The sequence below is a fragment of the Suillus clintonianus genome (assembly GCF_016758775.1).
Source record: "Suillus clintonianus strain FC179 chromosome Unknown DEU56scaffold_19, whole genome shotgun sequence".
Classification (NCBI taxonomy): Eukaryota; Fungi; Basidiomycota; class Agaricomycetes; order Boletales; family Suillaceae; genus Suillus; species Suillus clintonianus.
The window spans coordinates 337,121-354,379 of record NW_024539243.1 but is presented as its reverse complement, the minus strand read 5'-3'; the positions used below and the strand labels follow the sequence as shown (position 1 = coordinate 354,379).

General features: G+C 50.6%; 4 protein-coding genes across 4 annotated transcripts; 2 read left to right on the top strand and 2 right to left on the bottom strand.

Moving 5' to 3' along the window:
• Positions 1 to 38: 38 nt before the first annotated feature.
• On the top strand, positions 39 to 1,182 carry DEU56DRAFT_935675 (uncharacterized protein; the record flags this gene model as incomplete). Its single annotated transcript, XM_041358799.1, has 5 exons — positions 39 to 263; positions 312 to 388; positions 448 to 873; positions 926 to 989; positions 1,045 to 1,182. 5 exons carry the CDS (start codon positions 39 to 41, stop codon positions 1,102 to 1,104), a joined length of 852 nt encoding a protein of 283 aa, XP_041210855.1. The 3' UTR covers positions 1,105 to 1,182.
• A 760-nt stretch (positions 1,183 to 1,942) lies between these two features.
• DEU56DRAFT_790297 (uncharacterized protein) lies at positions 1,943 to 5,478 on the bottom strand. Its single transcript, XM_041352597.1, has 5 exons — positions 5,141 to 5,478; positions 4,956 to 5,006; positions 3,119 to 4,900; positions 2,737 to 2,863; positions 1,943 to 2,670 (listed from the first exon to the last, which is right to left on the bottom strand). The coding sequence occupies exons 1-5, from the start codon at positions 5,348 to 5,350 to the stop codon at positions 2,198 to 2,200; spliced, it is 2,643 nt and encodes an 880-aa protein (XP_041210854.1). The 5' UTR covers positions 5,351 to 5,478; the 3' UTR covers positions 1,943 to 2,197.
• A 905-nt stretch (positions 5,479 to 6,383) lies between these two features.
• On the top strand, positions 6,384 to 8,975 carry DEU56DRAFT_935653 (uncharacterized protein; the record flags this gene model as incomplete). Its single annotated transcript, XM_041358798.1, has 2 exons — positions 6,384 to 7,846; positions 7,939 to 8,975. The coding sequence occupies 2 exons, from the start codon at positions 6,384 to 6,386 to the stop codon at positions 8,675 to 8,677; spliced, it is 2,202 nt and encodes a 733-aa protein (XP_041210853.1). The 3' UTR covers positions 8,678 to 8,975.
• Positions 8,976 to 15,680: 6,705 nt separating this feature from the next.
• On the bottom strand, positions 15,681 to 16,112 carry DEU56DRAFT_692031 (uncharacterized protein; the record flags this gene model as incomplete). Its single annotated transcript, XM_041347149.1, has 1 exon — positions 15,681 to 16,112. A coding segment is annotated over one exon (432 nt), but the record flags the coding sequence as incomplete, so codon positions are not given.
• Positions 16,113 to 17,259: the final 1,147 nt, after the last annotated feature.

The window sequence follows — 17,259 nt, the reverse complement described above, 5'->3', positions numbered from 1 at the left end:
CTTATCCCAATTACTACTCGACACACTAGCAGCCTGAGATGCCTCGAGTGACAGATGTGGTGACTTCTGACTCGGAAGTGAACAGGCCACGCGCGAAACACAAGAAAGAGTATTCATCCAAGAAGAATCGCGTTACAGTGTCCTCTTCAGAGCCTGACCCCGCGTCGGAGAACGAAGAGGCTCCTGGAGAGGAGGGCGACGAGCAGGACGAGGAGTATGAGATTGAGGATGTCATAGAATCCCAAAAAGGTTACTTTGATGATGTACGTGTATTGTCGTGTTCTAACGAGTGGAGTGTTGACGCGCCTTAGGGCAAATATGGCTATTTCGTGAAATGGAAAGGTTATCCCTCGGAGGATAACAGCTGGGTGCACGAGGATGATGCAGCGTATTTGATTCCTCCTTGCATAAATTGACTTAAAACAAATTCGAACTCTTCTATTCTAGGAATGCGCAGGACCTCATCACTAAGTATTGGGAAAACAAACGCAAAGCTAGCAAGGGTGGTCCACGCAAGTCTACAGATGCTGGCAAACTCAAATCCGGCCGTAAATCCGCCATTGCAGAGGACACTCGTGAGCCCACGCCCCCCGCAAAGAAACGTAGTAGGCCGAAGAAAGCGGACCAGGAACAGTCGGAGAGGGAGCAGGACGCAAGCAGTGATGATGATGATGCTAGAGCAAAGAAAAAACCACGTAAGAGCCAAGGGACTTCTGCGAAGAAGGTCACAAAACAGCTAGCTGAAGACGAAGAGGTGGTCACTTTTGGTAGCATGAAGAAGCACATGACTATTGCTAGTTGGGAGAACCTTGTTGAGACCATCGATACGATCGAACGCGGAGAAGAGGGAGACCTCTATGTCTACTTCAAAATGTCTGTGTATTTGTCCTATTTTAGATTCCGGGAATGCTAAATCTCTTTGCAGAAAGCACAGCGATGAACGAATGCGGGAAAATTCCCGACTTTGCGCCCACAAGTTCCCTCAAAAGGTGTGCTGTGAATGCTTGTGTTCTGGGCAACGCGTTACTGACTCGACCTGTCAAGCTCATCAAGTTCTATGAGTCCAATTTGCGATGGAGAATTGACGGTGAAGATGCGAATTAACGCCGTACGACGCAGCGGCATCCAACCGGAGATGCTTCTTGTTTTGTTTTGTTCATTGCTCTATCTCGTTTCACACATACCAAACTCGACTGAATTTGTTAATCTCGTGTCTTACTTCAGGTTCGCATGTCCAAAATTAATGGGATATGACGTTATACAATTCCAGGGACACTCCAACAATTATGTGAATGTAGGGCCCGTGTATTTCGTCTACATGGCCGCGACAAACCCCTGCATCACTTGTTAAATGAGTGTGAACATCATGATTCTTCCGCACAGCATTCCCCAAGCGTTCCCGGAAGCATTTTGAGTAGGTCAAGTCACCCCATTAATGACATTCAACGTCACTGAGCGACGCGCAAGAGCATCCGTTCGCGGCAGACACAAGCCGTCATTGCGTTATTCCGAAAATGCACCGAGGTGCCGACGGGTACTGCCAGTCACTGACCGTGGGTGTATGCGCAAAGTTCAATTCTCTATGAAGTATGGCTGTTTCCACTAGCGCCAGGGTTGAGGTGACCATTCAAGTTGTGTCACAACTAGTCCCTTGCGTGTGATTTCCACTCGAAGTTCTCTCCGTGCGGGGTGCCATTGGCTCGAGAGGTAAACACAGGGCCACTGACCTGACGTGGCACAACAAATTACGCGCGGAACCTCCCTGAAGCTCCTGAACAACTAGATAATATGCACACGTGGGTGACATGCGGTGGCCACGCAGACGAGACACGAACCCTGAGCGGGCATCTATTAACAGTGAGTAACCTTGACTCACCCGATTCAGGGAATGGCACGGGCATGAGGGTCTATGTAGCGTGGCTCCTGAGGATCATGATAATCTCGGAATTAAAGATATCCCGGGCGTCAAAGCAAAGCGGTGTGGTGGATGAACACTTGAACGTTAAGTGAACAGCTGTGAACTATGATAGAACGGCGAGAAATTTCCATGACTTGATGGGGTACACCACAGGGGACGATGATATCGTGATTCAAAAGCTATGCCATGAGTAAGGAGAAATAGAGAGGAATGCAACATAGCAAACCGTAAGCATAGTAGATGTCATAAATAATCCAAACATACGACACTATTCGAAATTCATAGTTCTGTGTGAGGAATAGCAGCGCTCTCAGAATGCTCTTCCTCCGCCTCCCTGACCAGACTCGAAACAACTTCTCCTGCGTCTGCATCTTCGGGAGTATTATACCCTGAACTTTCCTCTAAAGGCTCAACCTTCCCAAGCGCCTCCAGTACCTCCTCTTTGCTCCGACCAATGACAACAGGGGGGACATACGCGTGCCCACTCGCACCTCCCTCCGGTATTGGAAGAATCGAGACCTCTGGCTGCTCCGGATCAGTGGCTGTTTCTTTCTCCTCATCCTTCTGGATGCTATTGAAAGCACGCTCGCCATCGCGCTTGATGCGTCTCAAGCGCGTTTCAAATCCAATCACGACATCCTGGACCTCCGATTCAAGGTCCTCAATGATAGGAATAATGGGGTTATCCACGGACAGATTCTCATGCGTGCCGTTCTGTATTGAGTTTGCTTCCTGAACGAATTTCTCGCTGGCTGTGGAAATAAAGAGGAATTAGTTTAACAGGCTACGTGACAGGAGCAATGGATAGCGGGACTCACCATCAATCAGGGAATGGTACCGCTGCCAATCTGAATACGTCACCTCGTCGAGCCAAGCATAGTCGAGCCCTAGGTCGACTTGGGCCTTTTCCGCGACTTCGCGAACCTCAGCAGCCACAGCATAAACCTGTGCAATAGATAAAGCACAATCAGCGATCCCGATTTTGTGGCAAAACGAAAAAGGTAAAATAAATGTACACAGGAGGCTCAGTCGTGGGAAACCATAAGATGGGCGCGGGGAAGAGGGGGTGCGGTCAGAAGCAAAAGGCGGGCGCAAAAATGCAGAAAAAGAAATTAAAAGGCAGTGGCCCGAAGCCAACGGAAATGACCGGCAGAGCGGCGGAAAAACGCAAAGAAAAGAAAGGAAAGAGAGATAACCAACCTCACGCAGCTCCTGATCGAGAATGACACCGTACCACGTGTTGACCACGGCCTCTACAACCCCAAGACGCTCTGAAAACTTCACGCCAACCTTCTCGACCACCCTTTCCCAGAGCGGCATCTTCTCGTCGTTCTTCCGGCTCTCTGCCTTCAGATTCCTAAGATAGACCTCGGCACCTTTGATATATTTCTCCGCGTCAGCGACAAGGCTCTCAATGGCGTCTCGAATTTCAGGCGCTTCCGCAAGCTCAACGGCAGCAACGCTCCTAATTGCTTCGAGCTTGCCCTTCAGCGTAGACGAACCAGTCTCCATTTGAGACCGAAGGTCAGTCTCCCACTTAGAGTGACGGACCTCGATATCGGCACGTTTGCGGGCAGTCTCCTCAGCTTTAAGGCGCAAGCGTTCAGCACGCTCTTCCTCCGATTCCGGGGGATTGAGGGGCACTTGCTCGTGAGATTGGGATGCGGTCAAGGGTTCATCGAGCCCAAGTTCAGCGTAAAATGCGCTAATGTCGATCTCATCATCGTCGCTGATATGTGCGGGAGCCGAGCTGGAGGCAGCAGAGCCAGTGAGGGTAGCATAAGCGATAGGTGAATTTGAATCATCGACAGCAGCAGATACGATTGAGGGAGCAGCTGATGCACTCTCTGATAAGACAGACGACGCGCTCTCGGGGGTCTGCACTGGTGTTGGCACAGAGTTTGAGGGAGAGTGAGAAGAGGACGCGGATGCCGGTTGTGAGCTGAGATACGTTATCGGCACGGCATCGAATGGGATGGGCACCTCGGTTTCTGCAGCTGTCGTTGCATCCTTGTTGAGAAGCGTTCCAACGGATGATGTTTCGGTCGCTGTGTGGCATGGGGAATCTGTTTCCGCCGCAGGTTGATCGTCGGATGTGGGTGCGATCGGGGCATAAGTTGACTCCGGTTCCAATGTCTCAGAAATAACAGGTTCTGGGCTTGGGAAGGCCGTGGTGTCAGATGGAACATCGGTAGATGTTGAAGTCGCTGGTGACCCGCGGCTCAGCTCCTTGACTTTCTCCCACAATTTCGCCACATGGGGGTCGACAAAAATCCGTCTCTGTTCCCTTAGGAACAAAAGCGCGTGCTGCACCTCAGCAACGATTCTCTTTGCCAAAGGCACAGCGTGGGGCTTTGCTGCGTAATACGTGTCCTGAGTTTTCTGGATGGCAAGAATGGTGTAAGGTTGTGCCTTTTGCTGCCATCGCTGCAGGTTGTAAGTAGCAGTACGCACGTGCGGAGCTATGCGCGTGGTGTATGTCGTTCCTGCTTGCTCGACGTACGACTCTGCGCGCGCGACGTATGGTTCGAGTTTGCTCAACTGCGGCACAATGTGCTTGTCATATTGGGGGACGACGTGTTTCTGCCATTGTGGTACGACGCGCTTTTCCCACTGGGGGACAACATAGGCTGTGAAGGCAGGGACAACGCGGTTGCTCCACACTGGAACAACGTGCTTCTCCCACTGCGGCAAAACGCGTCCGGTCCACTCTCCTTGCGTACGGAGGATAATGGGACTTGAAACCTCGGCGATGCGGTTCAAGTATGGCGCGACAGACGGGTGCGCAAGCGCAGCCTGTAATGGTGGGATAACGTACGGATCGAGAACAATACGTTTGTACTCAGATAGGCCGCGGCAAACGGGAGATTGGAGATGTGCCTCACGAGGGCAGACGGAAAAGACGTATATCGTAAAGGCGAACAAAAGGAGCTTAGTGAGGAAGTCGAGAAGGGACTGGATAGTGGATTTACGCTTCTTCTTCTATCAGCGAGTCGGTGAGTGAAAGATATCAGAGCGATGAAGAAGGGATGATTACTTTGCCTGATTTCTTAGGCTTGTCTTTCTTCTTTGATGTTTTGTGTTCATCCTGAATCGCGTGATTAGCCCCTTACACTAGACTTGGCAAATAACAACTTGAAAGCAACATAGCTCCAAGAAAAGACGCGAAAGGTGCGGATATATTTCTACTGGTCCATCTAGAAGCTCATCGTGCCTACTCACCTTGTCGTTATATTGCTTGAAGTTATTAGAGGCTCCGGTAATGATAGCTGCGGTGCGCGCGTCTCCGGATGCTAGTGGGCTTGACACACGAGGTACCGCAGATGCATCCTGTATTACAGTTGCTCTAGCAGAGCGTGGTTGACCTTGTGAAGATGGTGTACGGGAAACTGGAGGTGCTGGAACCACTGGGGTTCTGCGAGTAACAACCATAGCGGACTGCCAAGTGCCAAGTGCCTACGCCTATGCAAGATAACTGTTGAAAAATATAAAATTGAACCTAGAAAGAAAGCATAGATTTTTGTGGCAGAGTACGGCTGGCGTGGCAGACCTATAATACTATGTAGTTGATGTGGTTTGTTTTTGGAGCCACCGTGACGCGTGAGGGTTGTTTGTTCGTGTATGGCAAAAGCTTCGTTATGTAATCAGGTTCCTACTCCTCCGTCGAAAATGTCGATCAGCTGCTACCTAGATTACCGGTACGTGCTGCGTGACGTATTGTATTGGATCAGGTCAGGCCTCAGGAATGGGACTAGTAGTGAATAATTCATTATCTAGATTTACTGGTGAGAGACATTTCATGAAGGTTTCGGTGCTCTCATGCAAAAGCTTATGCAAATGGACAGAAATTGGAGAAAAAAAGGCTTATGCGGCCGTTAGTTTACTACCTTTTGTGTAGCTGATGGACTTAGGCTTAAGCGCTGGCTCAAAATCGCAAAGTACTCCCACTAAGAATTAATTCCGCCACCCTGGCAGAACATAATATTTCTGACAGTTCTGCCGGCGGAACACAGCACTAGTTCTACTTCGTATACTTAAACTACATGTATTCTCGCCCCTTGGATCCGGACGACAGTTACCTTGTGAGAAATTCGGCCATCAATCTGAAATGCGGTATGATATCGAAGCATCAAAGTTATGCAACTTGACAACACTGGAGGTGAATAATTAGCCTTTGTATTCTCCGAGCTTGCTGGAGAAGTATTTTGCCGACCCTGCGTTGCCTGGAACGCAAGCCAGATCTCGAGTCGGGTATTTCAGGAGTGCATCCGGACAAGCCAGGACACCACTTCCTTCTTTCGAGGTCCAACCAAGTATGGGATACTAGTACTAATTTGGACGTGCGATGTTTGGTTTTGTGTGGCAACAGCTTCGTTATGTAATCAAGCATGCTCCACAACGTCTCATGATCAGATGTTATGATCGCGTGTGTTCGACAGTCTAACTGCACAAAGACTCACACACAATGGCTCGACAGCCAGTCAAGGTAACATATGCACATAAACGTGGACGTGCAAAAGCTGCTGCGAAGCTCTTGTCTTCTCCACTTGAAGCCCTTCCGCCTGATCGCGACGACATCACGCGTTCAGAGATGTCTAGGCGAATGCTCAAGCGCTCTCGGGGTATCGCTCGCGAAGACGACGACACAGTGCGACTCAAGGGTCGTGTTGTGAAACGTTCCAGGCAGACTGTCGAATCAGATGCTCTAGAAGCAGAAGCAGATATCAACACGTTTCAAACGCCATTTCCTTCTGCGGAGTACGTCCATCCGTCATCGGTTACGCGCCCATTGGCACCAGAAGAGTTTTCTCCCGTACCAAATGCCAAACGTATTCTTTCGCGAACGAGCTCGCGAAATTTGAAGGAGAATAGCACATCCCTTCCCCTTGCCTCGCCTTTCCACAGCCGTCCCTCCTCCCCTCACGCTGACTCCACAATCAAATCGAAGCTACGATCATCTCGTATTCCTCTGCATTTGAAATCTCGTACACTTTCTGGTGCCTTCCAGAAAACCGATAGTGCATATACTCGCCGCAAACTCTCGCACAAGGACTCCACCATATCCCTGAATGACAGAAAGCTTTCCCGTAAAGACTCTACCATGTCCCTCAACTATACCAGGCTCTCCCGCAAGGACTCTACGCTCTCTCTCAATGAGCCAGCCAGATATTCACCTTCAAAGCATCAACGTCGCCCCTCGAGCCCAGATCCCTCATATATGCTATCTCATATTGCGCAGCAGGACTGGATTTCCCCGTCTAAACCACTTACAATTCGTGCAGGTATCTGTGAGCCCGATCCGGAGTCCATTGTCCGACCCAATCCGATCCAAAATTTGTCTGCATCACCCTTTCTTGTTGATCGTGCCCAGTTTTTCTCCACCCCACCGCATAGCCGCTCTGGCAGCAAGACAGGCCTCCTGGCACCAGAATCTCCTTCAAAGCTAGCCTTCCTTGCCCCTTCCCCGTGCCTTGCGCGTGACGAGGACTTTGAAATGGCAGATCACACCGAGCACCGCAAAATCCGCATCTCAGGCAATAGCATTATCTCTTCCTCTGGCTCATTCACGCTTAGGTCTCACCAAATCCCTAATGCACCTGACGTTGGCGATGATCACATTGATAGTGCTGGCAGTGCACCTATGTCTATGTCTCTTGACGAGCTTCCTCAGAAGATCTCATTGGGCGAATACATGATTCCTCTGGGATCTTCTCCTCCCCCCGCTTCGGACTTGGCTAATTCCGGACCACGGCACACGGTCTCGATGGGTCAGCATGCCTTAGCACTTTCTGGCTCAAGCCCCCCGGTCCCCCCGGCCCCGGCCTCTCCAGTTGTCGCAATACACACCGCGATAGGCCAACAACTCACATTTTCACATGGATCAAGTTCGCCTGCTCCCGAGTGCCCAGGTTCCGCCGCGAGAAACGCGTCAGCTAATTTACCGCCCCGTGGTGCTACCTCAGGCATAAGCGCGCCAAGCGAAGCTGACCTGATCCAAGATATGTTATCGCTTGATTTAGGCGGTATGTGCACGCTCTCGGTGGCTCCACCTCCCTTCCCGACCGTGATGCGGTTGACATCAATTCCTTCATGCTTGTGACCTCTGCCATTTACTTCAATGTCGTTACCCTTGCACAGATGACCCTCTCCCAGGCTCCGATCTTTCAGATTTGCCTAATATTTTGCCCGATACTGAACCTCTTCGTATCTACAGATAGACATGACAATGCAGGTGCACACGGTACCCAGTTCCCAATGCGTACCCGCTCCCTCGAGAGCCCCGCCGGCATTAGCTCCAAGAAAACAAACGCCACCAAGCATAAGAGGAACCGCGCCGGGACAATCCGCGCATCTGACTTCGCACAGCCCGCTCCCTCTGGCGCTAGTGGCTCCAAACTGACATCCCTCGCTTCGACCATCGCTGGGCCTGCTGGTTCCCTCCCTGGCCGCACGCGCTCTGGCACCGTCGTTGGTCCCAACTCGAAACTCGCGATACGGCCACACTCGAAGGGAGCCATGAGGAAACAGCCCATGATGCAACTGACGCGATGTGATGCTCACAGTAGGTCGGAAGATGACATGAACATTCTCAAGGTGAACGAGAACGTGGGCCCGTGGAGCACTGAGGACCTCGACTATGTTGGTTTGGCGCAAAGGGTGAAAGACAAGAGGGGGAGGAAGAAGTTTGTGCATGACGACATTATGTCGGATGATCCGTTGCTTATCAGTGGTCCGTGGAGGGACGAGGATTGGTCCTAAGGTGAGCGAGTGTGATGAAATTGACGCCACCGTCATTCACCCTTCCCTTCACTCAGGTGCTGTCAAGCGTATCCGAAATGCTGCCGTTAGTTTTCTTGATGTTTTTGTTGCTGCACCTGTGTGCCCGCCTCATGGACTTCCTCAGTCTCAAGATAATTTGTACATCACCTGCTTTGCACTCTCATCATCAACTCTGCATGTAACTGTATGCCAGTATATCATCACGATATCACACCTGCCACGAGTCGATACTACCAGCTCATGTATAGCGTAATTCTCATGTGCGATCCTATCGAACTCATCGCTCTTGCCATCACCCGCCGTCGTTCCTTCCTTGCACGCCGCAGGCATCATGAGTCAGATGAAGTTCTCGAAGGTGGATAACAAATACACCTCCACTGAACGTCGCAGACGAGTGGACGTCGATTCTTGTTCGATTCAAAACAGGTGAATCGTCTCACTACTGTAATTCGCTAGGACATAAATCGGCCATTGAATATTAAATGCGGCTTCACTCAGGCTATATCTGCAAGCTAATCGTGGAATTCCTCAGTAATCCCGACATTATGGCTTCCTGCTGTACTGCTACCCCAGTCCATGCGATCTAGACCAGACCTGGGCAAGTGCTGACACCCGTAAATGTCGCGCCTACATTGTGAGGAATCTTCCAGGTTACTAACAAATACAGTATAACAAGTGATCGATTGATTTCGCCGAAGCCGTTTAACCTACACATTTCACGACAGAATGTACTACATGGATTTACTCAGCAGATCCTGGTGCATCAAACAGCCACAACTGCTGAGTGGCATCGGTGTTGTCCTGCAGCTCGATCTGCAACATGATATCAGAAGACATTCCATCAAGAAAGGCAATGGACGGTTCTTACAGGTGCGCCCTGGTCCCATGACGTTAGTGCCCAAACCTTCTTTATGGCTACGACCTCCATGCTGAAGGGAAGCTGTTTAAGAGACATAGTGGTTCTACCCGCGACTATAGACTCACGCAAAAAAGGAGGGCTGGCGGGGGCTTGGTGTGACCGCAAAAAGATAGGGCGTCTTAGAAGTCGTCAAAGATCCAGTCTGGAATGCAACAGCAACTCCATCAGCTCACCATACGTTGAGGTGAAAGAGGAAAGAGGGCAACTTACCTCGGAGTCGAAAGAGATGTATTCATCAAATAATTGTCCGTTGCTGACCGCTTGGAATGATGCTAGGTTTTCCTCGTCAAACGCTGCATACCACTGAAGAAATGTGTTCAAAAAGTCTCGAGCAAGCCATGAGAGGTGGTCTCTAGAATCGATCATACCTCAATCACGGCTCCGGATTCTGCAGAGTTTCCAACGACCTTGCCGTCGGCGAGGGAGATGTATCGCCCTGGGCGAGCAACACTTTGTAGCTTGTATGTACCAGTGGGCATGTTGTTTGATAGTTGTGAATGGGAGAGGTGGGGATGAATAACTCAGAGACAGACAAGCCCTTATATACCTCGAGTGCTCGGCTGAACCGAGCACGCCATCTAGATCTTTTACCTATTTGTCTGCACAAGATGATTGGCAAATCGGAACCCCCTAGTCCTCTGCCGGTATTGAAATTGTTCTGTGGAGTGGAAGTGTCGTAAATCGTCAATGAGGTGGAATGGAAGACGTGCCCTTCTGAGCAAGGCGGGATCCCATGATTTGAATGGACAAATAATTGGACTGTCGTTTACATAACGAAGAAACGTTGATGGTGTGCCTGCAAGCTAAGTGGCCCAGGGCCTTAAGATTTAACAGGATTTGAATTGAGAAAAACAGTCTAATGACGAGAATGTTCTTACCCCTGAGGATACTTACCTCTCTCACTTATTCGTCTACACGAATGTTACAGTCGGGTGGGTCTGAACCCCATGGGGTAAGATGTTAAGCTGTTCATCTGCCGGCGGAGTCGTGCGCCACAGATATGAGATGTATTGGAAGATGATGTCAAATGCCTTTCGGTTACCTCCCACCCGAGATATGAATGGACAAGTTGCCCTATCGTTTACGTGACGATGAAGCGAATAAGTGACATGTGACCTCACAATGCCTCGCACGGAGGTCAGGCAGCACGGCTAAGCGGTAAACTCGAAACGCCGGTCGTCGAATTCCGCCTACATGAGCCGATGCTTAAGTTCCATGACGGGGAAAATTTGGTGAATGCAGTTGCCAGTGACGCAGCGGGATTAACTTACCACGGTCTGCTACTTTTCCGCAGGCAGATAGAAGGAAGACAGACATTCCTTCTATAACAGTCTGGCATTGACCTCACAAGTCCATCAATGGTCTTGACATAGTCAATGCCAATACCGGGACCCCGTACCTACTACCCAGTAGGACACAAGTGGGTGTTCATGTGTTCTGGCTGCTCCGAGTCAATGCTGACCGACAGCAGAAGAACAATGGGTGGGTTAGGACACAGGTTGGACCCCTCCTGTCATGGGGGCGCAAGACAGTTAGCTCGAAACCAATTTTGGAATGCAGAGGTGACTGCAGGGAAGATTTGGGGAAGATCATGTTAGCATTGCTCTCCCACAACCACAGTCCGCTGATCAGAGCTACAGGAGGAGTTTTGGTCCCGGCTCTTTCACGCCATGTTGGTTAGGCTCGAAACAAGTTACAGCATCCAGCAGGTGTGAACTGAGAACCCTGTGTTTCGAGATGAAAAGACATGTGAGTAGCATGACGAGGGTGCGGGGAGCAGACCTTCTGGAGCTTGACGCCAGGGATTTGAATCAATTGATGGCTCTCAGGTAACTGGCGTTATGTAAATTTGAGGAGAAACCAAACCGTCTCCGAACAGTTGTGGACCTACAGATAGACCTCGGCCGCAACACGCCTAACATTGTGAATCCTTGAAAGTTTGAATGAGAGAAATATGGCGCCACCAGCAGGATTCACGGCGCACGCTGAGCCGCGGTCAGTCTCCCAATATTGGTTTTCTGCGCTAGCCTCGTGCCTCGGCTAGCGCAGAATTAAGTCTACGCTTGAGTAAGCAGAGTGGCACAACGCATACCTTGCTCTGACCCACGTCAGTAATCGAGCCTCAGCAGCTCGCTATTAGATTTCTCGTATTATCTACTCTATATCTCCCAGTCTTTCTTTGCAATAACTATTTACCGCAATGCCTCTCCTCGCGGAGAACCCTAATTTGGCCGTCATTCCTGACTTCGAGTCAAACGAATACGCAGAAGCGCGTGCACAGCTTATCAACGACACAGTAGACGAGCAACAATGTGACGGATAGGCCAAGCCTAGACCGATCACGCACGCTGTCGAAACTCTTAGATCGATTCCCCCCTGACACGTATGAAACCAAATATCTTTAACAGCTGATTTCTTTTATCACAAGCCTTACTTTACTATACGCTATAAAGTCTTACCTACGTTGTCTAGTATAGTTCGGCGGTCAATAATTGTTCGAACTAACAGACGGAAACGCTCAGTGTTTGAAACAACGACTAGATTGCAAGTGCAATACCTAACAGATGGAAACGCTAAGAGAATTATTGTAAGACACGGCGGGATGCTCTGAAACTAGGAAACATACCTCAGTGTTTGAAACAACGACTGAGGTATATGAGAACGAGGCGATAGGTATTATATACTTGAATGACACGTGATAGAATAGAAAAGGAAAAAGTGCGAGAGACAATGACGAGCTTGAAACGATGACGTGCGTGATTCAACACACCCCCACAACAACATGTTGTTGATACTAGCGAGACGTGAGGGAGAGTCCGGACTGATGACGAAGAAATAATGGGCGTGGAAGGCATTTGGTGAAAATATCCGCGACGTTCTTGTGTGTGGAGAGCCACTCTGGTTTAAAAGTCCCTTCTTCAATGTGTGCGCGAATGAAATGATACCGGAGGTCTATGTGCTTTGTGTGAATGTGATTCGCGGCTTCTTCAGACAGAGCGATGGCCCCGGCGTTATCGGCGTAGAGTCGCAATGGTAAGGTGTGTGGGATGTTGAGACACTCAAAGAAGGATGTCAACCAGAGGCCGTCTTGAATTGCCGCGGTGAGGGCCATGTATTCAGCTTCAGTTGAGGATAATGCGTGGGTGAGTTGTTTCTTCGATGAATGCGAGACGGGACCTCCGTTGAAGAACCAGACGTAGCCCGAAATGGATATGCGGTCTTCGGGGCAGCTTGCCCAATCTGAATCGCTGAAGCCGTGAAGATCAGGTGTTGAGGAAACACCCTCATAATGTGTGCGAAGACTGATTGTGCCTGCGAGAAAGCGGAGGACGTGTTTGGCTGCGGCATAGTGACGTGGTTCTGGGGAACAGTTGTGTTGGGAGAGTTTCATTACGGCTACTGCGATGTCCGGGCGTGTGTACATAGCGAGATAGAGTAGTTCACCAACGAGTTTGCAATATTCGGTGGTGAGATCCTCGATGAATGGATGTACATCAGTATCTCGGCCGAAGGGAAAACGAGCGTCCATGGGGAGAGTGACCGGGTTGCAATGTAGCATACCGTGTTCCTCAAGTAGATACATGACGTAGTCGGTCTGATGCATCCATAGCTCACATGTCGTTCGGTTGCACTCGAATTGAATCCCCAAGTATTTCGCCACAGGCCCAAGATCTGTGATGCCGAATCTCTGGGCGATTTGCCCTTTGATCCATATGAGGAAGGGACGGTTGCTGGCTGCGGCGAGACCATCGTCGACATGCCATGCGATAACGCAGATGATGCGCTCGCCTTCTCCATTGACATGATCGTACACGAATACGGCGTAGTCTGCAGCGACTCGAACAAAACCTAGGTGAGTAAGAACTTCTCTCAAAAGTTCATACCAGTCGTAGGCAGCTTGTTTGAGTCCGTAGAGTGAGGATAGAAGATGGCAGACGAGACGCTGAAAGTCGGCGCCAAAACGCTCAAAACCCGGTGGCTGGTGCATATAAACATCTTCCGTTAACTTCCCCCACAGGAACGCCCGCTTAGCGTCGAAGCTGTCTAATTCCCAATTGTTGCGTGCAGCCTATGCGGAGATGACGCGGATTGAGGACACCTTGGCAACTGGAGCAAAGGTCTTTCCGAAGTCGATCCCGGCCACCTGGGAGAAGCCCTGCGCAACAAGTCGTGCCTTGAAGACCGAACCACCTTTCTGATCCTCTTAAATTCCAGTACCCACCGGCACCCGATTGCACGACGATTACTGGGTAAGGGGACAAGCTCATAAACATTCATTTCACTCATCAGATTGATTTCTCGCTTCATTGCCGCCAGCCAGGAGTCGCGATCAGAACGACGCATTGCTTCGTCGAAGGTGTTGGGAGGTATCTTCATGTCATACCCAGCAGCTTGCGGGTTTCTGCAGGTGTCACTGCGTATGGAGATACATGCTTGCTCAGCGACGATGAGGTTGGCTAGGGTGGCTGGAAAGCTGACGGTTTCGGTATCGGGACGGATGGCGTCTTCGTCTTCGTCTTCGTCTTCAACTGCGAGTGGATGTGTCGGAGCTGGGAGGAGATGAGGATGATCAACGACAGGAACGGGAGGAGCTGGAAGTTCACTATCGCCCGGTGGGACGCCTTGGACACGAGCTGCACGAAGGTCTCATTGGCGTCCAAGGCGAGCTGTGTCTGAGGCAAGTTGTTTGCGATAAACACGTCCACGTTCTGTTGTGACATGAGGACGACTGGAACGATGAGGTGCGGCCTCGGTGGTCACAGATGGAGGTTTGGGAAGAGGGTTTGGCGCAGGAGGATGATCATTGGGAGGAGGAGGCTGAATGTCATGATGTGGTGGGTCCTCGTCCTCGTCGTCGCTGTCGGACGTGGGGAAGGGGCGATTTGAGAGAGTCTCATCGAAAATTACGTCGCGCGAATTGAAAAATGCCCCGGTGACTATGTCACAACAGCGCCAGGCCTTGACGCCTGGTGGATACCCCATAAAGATTGCCTCGCGAGACCGTGGACCGAGTTTCTCCTGTAGTTCAGGAGGAATGCGTGCGAAGCACCGTGCACCGAAAACCCGAAGATGAGAGACATTGGGCTTCGTGCCGTGGAGCATTTCGTAGGGAGTGACACCTGGTAGGAGGGCACACGATTCTGAGCGATTGAAAAGGTAAGCGGCACATAGTGCCGCTTCACCCCACAAAGAACGAGGGAGGCGAGCGTGAGTGAGCATTGCGTACATGCGACCCTCGATGGTATGCAGTACACGCTCCGCCTTACCATTCTGTTGATGCGCATATGGTGCCGCCAGTTGCCGCTTGATCCCTGCATCCTGAAGGTCTTTCGTGAATGCCGCATTTATAAACTCCCCTCCGTTATCCGAGCGAAACACTTTAACTTTTAGTCCGGATTGATTTTCCCATTGTACTCGCACAAGACGCCAGGCTTCGAGTGCTTGGTCCTTTGATGCGAGAAGTTGTAAGTTGAGAGCATTTGTATGATCATCAACAAACACGATAAAGTATCGTTTATTGTGAGGAGTAAGGATGGGAATAGGACCACAGACGTCGGAGTGAATGAGTGCAAGGAAATGAGATGCACGTGGTGTTTCGGAGGGAGGATGAGGGCGCCGAGGGTGTTTACCCATTATACATGCCTCACACTTAGACAGTTCTGAGCTGGGAGACACGGTTGCACCCGATGCGAAGAGAGGTAGCCGGCGTACAGCTTCACCACCAATGTGACCGAGGCGGGTGTGCCAAAGGTCAAGAGTGGGGACAATGTGTGCGAACGCCGACAGATCAGGTGGTACTCATGGAATAAGGGAACACGATGATTTGACTGGTGAAGTGGGAGCAGGTAGGAATTCGAGGTTGACGTAGCAGAGATTGTTCGCCATAGGAATTGCACCAAGCTCAGTTCCCCTATATACAAGTTCGCATCGTGGTGGCGAGCTGCGGAACACGCAGTCCCAGCCCTTAGAGAGCATCCATCCTACCGAAAGCAAGTTGAGCATCGCGGAGGGTGCGTGGAGGCAGTTCGTCAAGCGAACACGATGCTTCTGTCCATTGATCGAAAGGATGGCGACGCAATCACCTCTGCCAGACGTGGTCAAACTCCCATGGTTCGCGGTGCGGACGGTAACGGCATCCGCTGTGGAATAGGACCAGAAGTACGAACAGTCTTGAATAAGTGTGGTTGTGGTTCCGGAATCGAGGATTGTGTTGAAACCTGCTGCCACTAGACAAGAGAGTTCGGTGATCGAGGCGCAGGACAGATCAGCCAGGAATGAGGTGACCGCAGTGTGTGTGCCAGCGAATGCTGCAATGGTGGAAGAGGCTGGTGATGTGACTAATGGAGCAGCAGGGACTGGTGGTATGGTGATGGCCAATGCGGCTGTATCGCGTTTCTTCCCTTTCTGCCAAGGAGCCTGCCCTTCCATTCCTCCGCCCTTTGCGTAGCAATGGGCGTGATCATGGTCACCTTTGCTGCATCCCACAGTTGTGCAAAACACGCTGTCAGGGTTGTGGCGATGTTTTCGCAGACCTGTGATCGGATTGACATTCGTGGCGGGAGCTGTGGAGGGGACAGCAACAGCATTGGCATATTCGGACCCGGGTGTGCTTGCCAGTGTGTGCTCGTCAAGCATGCGCGCAGCTTCAGCAGAGATGCGTGTCACGCAATCGTCAAACGTGAGGGACACAGACAGGGTGACTGTGACAAGAGCCTTGAATTGAGGCCATGTTCCCGATCGAGGGAGGCCACGAAGAAGCTGGAAAACCGCTTCTGCGTCGGTGTATACTGCACCCATGCGGAGGAGGCGTTCACGAAGCACCGCGTGCCTTCCATAGTTGGAGGCATCTGCAGCATCTTTCATTTGAAGCGCATATAGGCTCTGCCTGATGACATGTTGAGATCCGATGTCCGTTCGGCCAAAGTGATCCTCGAGGATCTTCCAAGCGTCACGCGCAGAGACTTTGTGGCTGGTGGAAATGAGCTGTTGGACGGAAGTGGACAGGCGGCGTGTGATAGTTGACTTAGCCTTGAGATCGTTGACTAGCCATTGTCTGATGGACTTCGTCTCTTCGGCAGTCGGTAAATCGGGATTGGCGGGAGTTGGCTTGTATGAGGCATTCCCCAATATGTCATCAGAATCCGCCATGTCCATAGCATGACACCAGAGGTCTTCAGTACCCAGCGCGTACATGACCTCGCGTTTCCACGCGAAGTACGTGTCGGGTCCTGTTAGTTCTGGGATATGATCAAGTTTCCCCATGTCGAAGGAAAGTATTACAGCGAGTCGCGTGTAAGGAAGCGTGGTTCAGTTCTGTTGTCGAGGTTTGTGATTTCATTTAGAAATCGGGGCTCATAACCTGTTCGAACTAACAGACGGAAACGCTCAGTGTTTGAAACAACGACTAGATTGCAAGTGCAATACCTAACAGACGGAAACACTAAGAGAATTATTGTAAGACACGGCGGGATGCTCTGAAACTAGGAAACATACCTCAGTGTTTGAAACAACGACTGAGGTATATGAGAACGAGGCGATAGGTATTATATACTTGAATGACACGTGATAGAATAGAAAAGGAAAAAGTGCGAGAGACAATGACGAGCTTGAAATGATGACGTGCGTGATTCAACAATAATCT

Coding starts and splice junctions, on each gene's coding strand:
- DEU56DRAFT_790297 (XM_041352597.1), bottom strand. CDS start 5,350: ATGGTTGTTACTCGCAGAACCCCAGTGGTTCCAGCACCTCCAGTTTCC. Junction 5,007..5,140: donor TCAAGCAATATAACGACAAG/GTGAGTAGGCAC, acceptor CACGCGATTCAG/GATGAACACAAAACATCAAA. Junction 2,864..3,118: donor TCGATCAGGAGCTGCGTGAG/GTTGGTTATCTC, acceptor TCTATTGCACAG/GTTTATGCTGTGGCTGCTGA.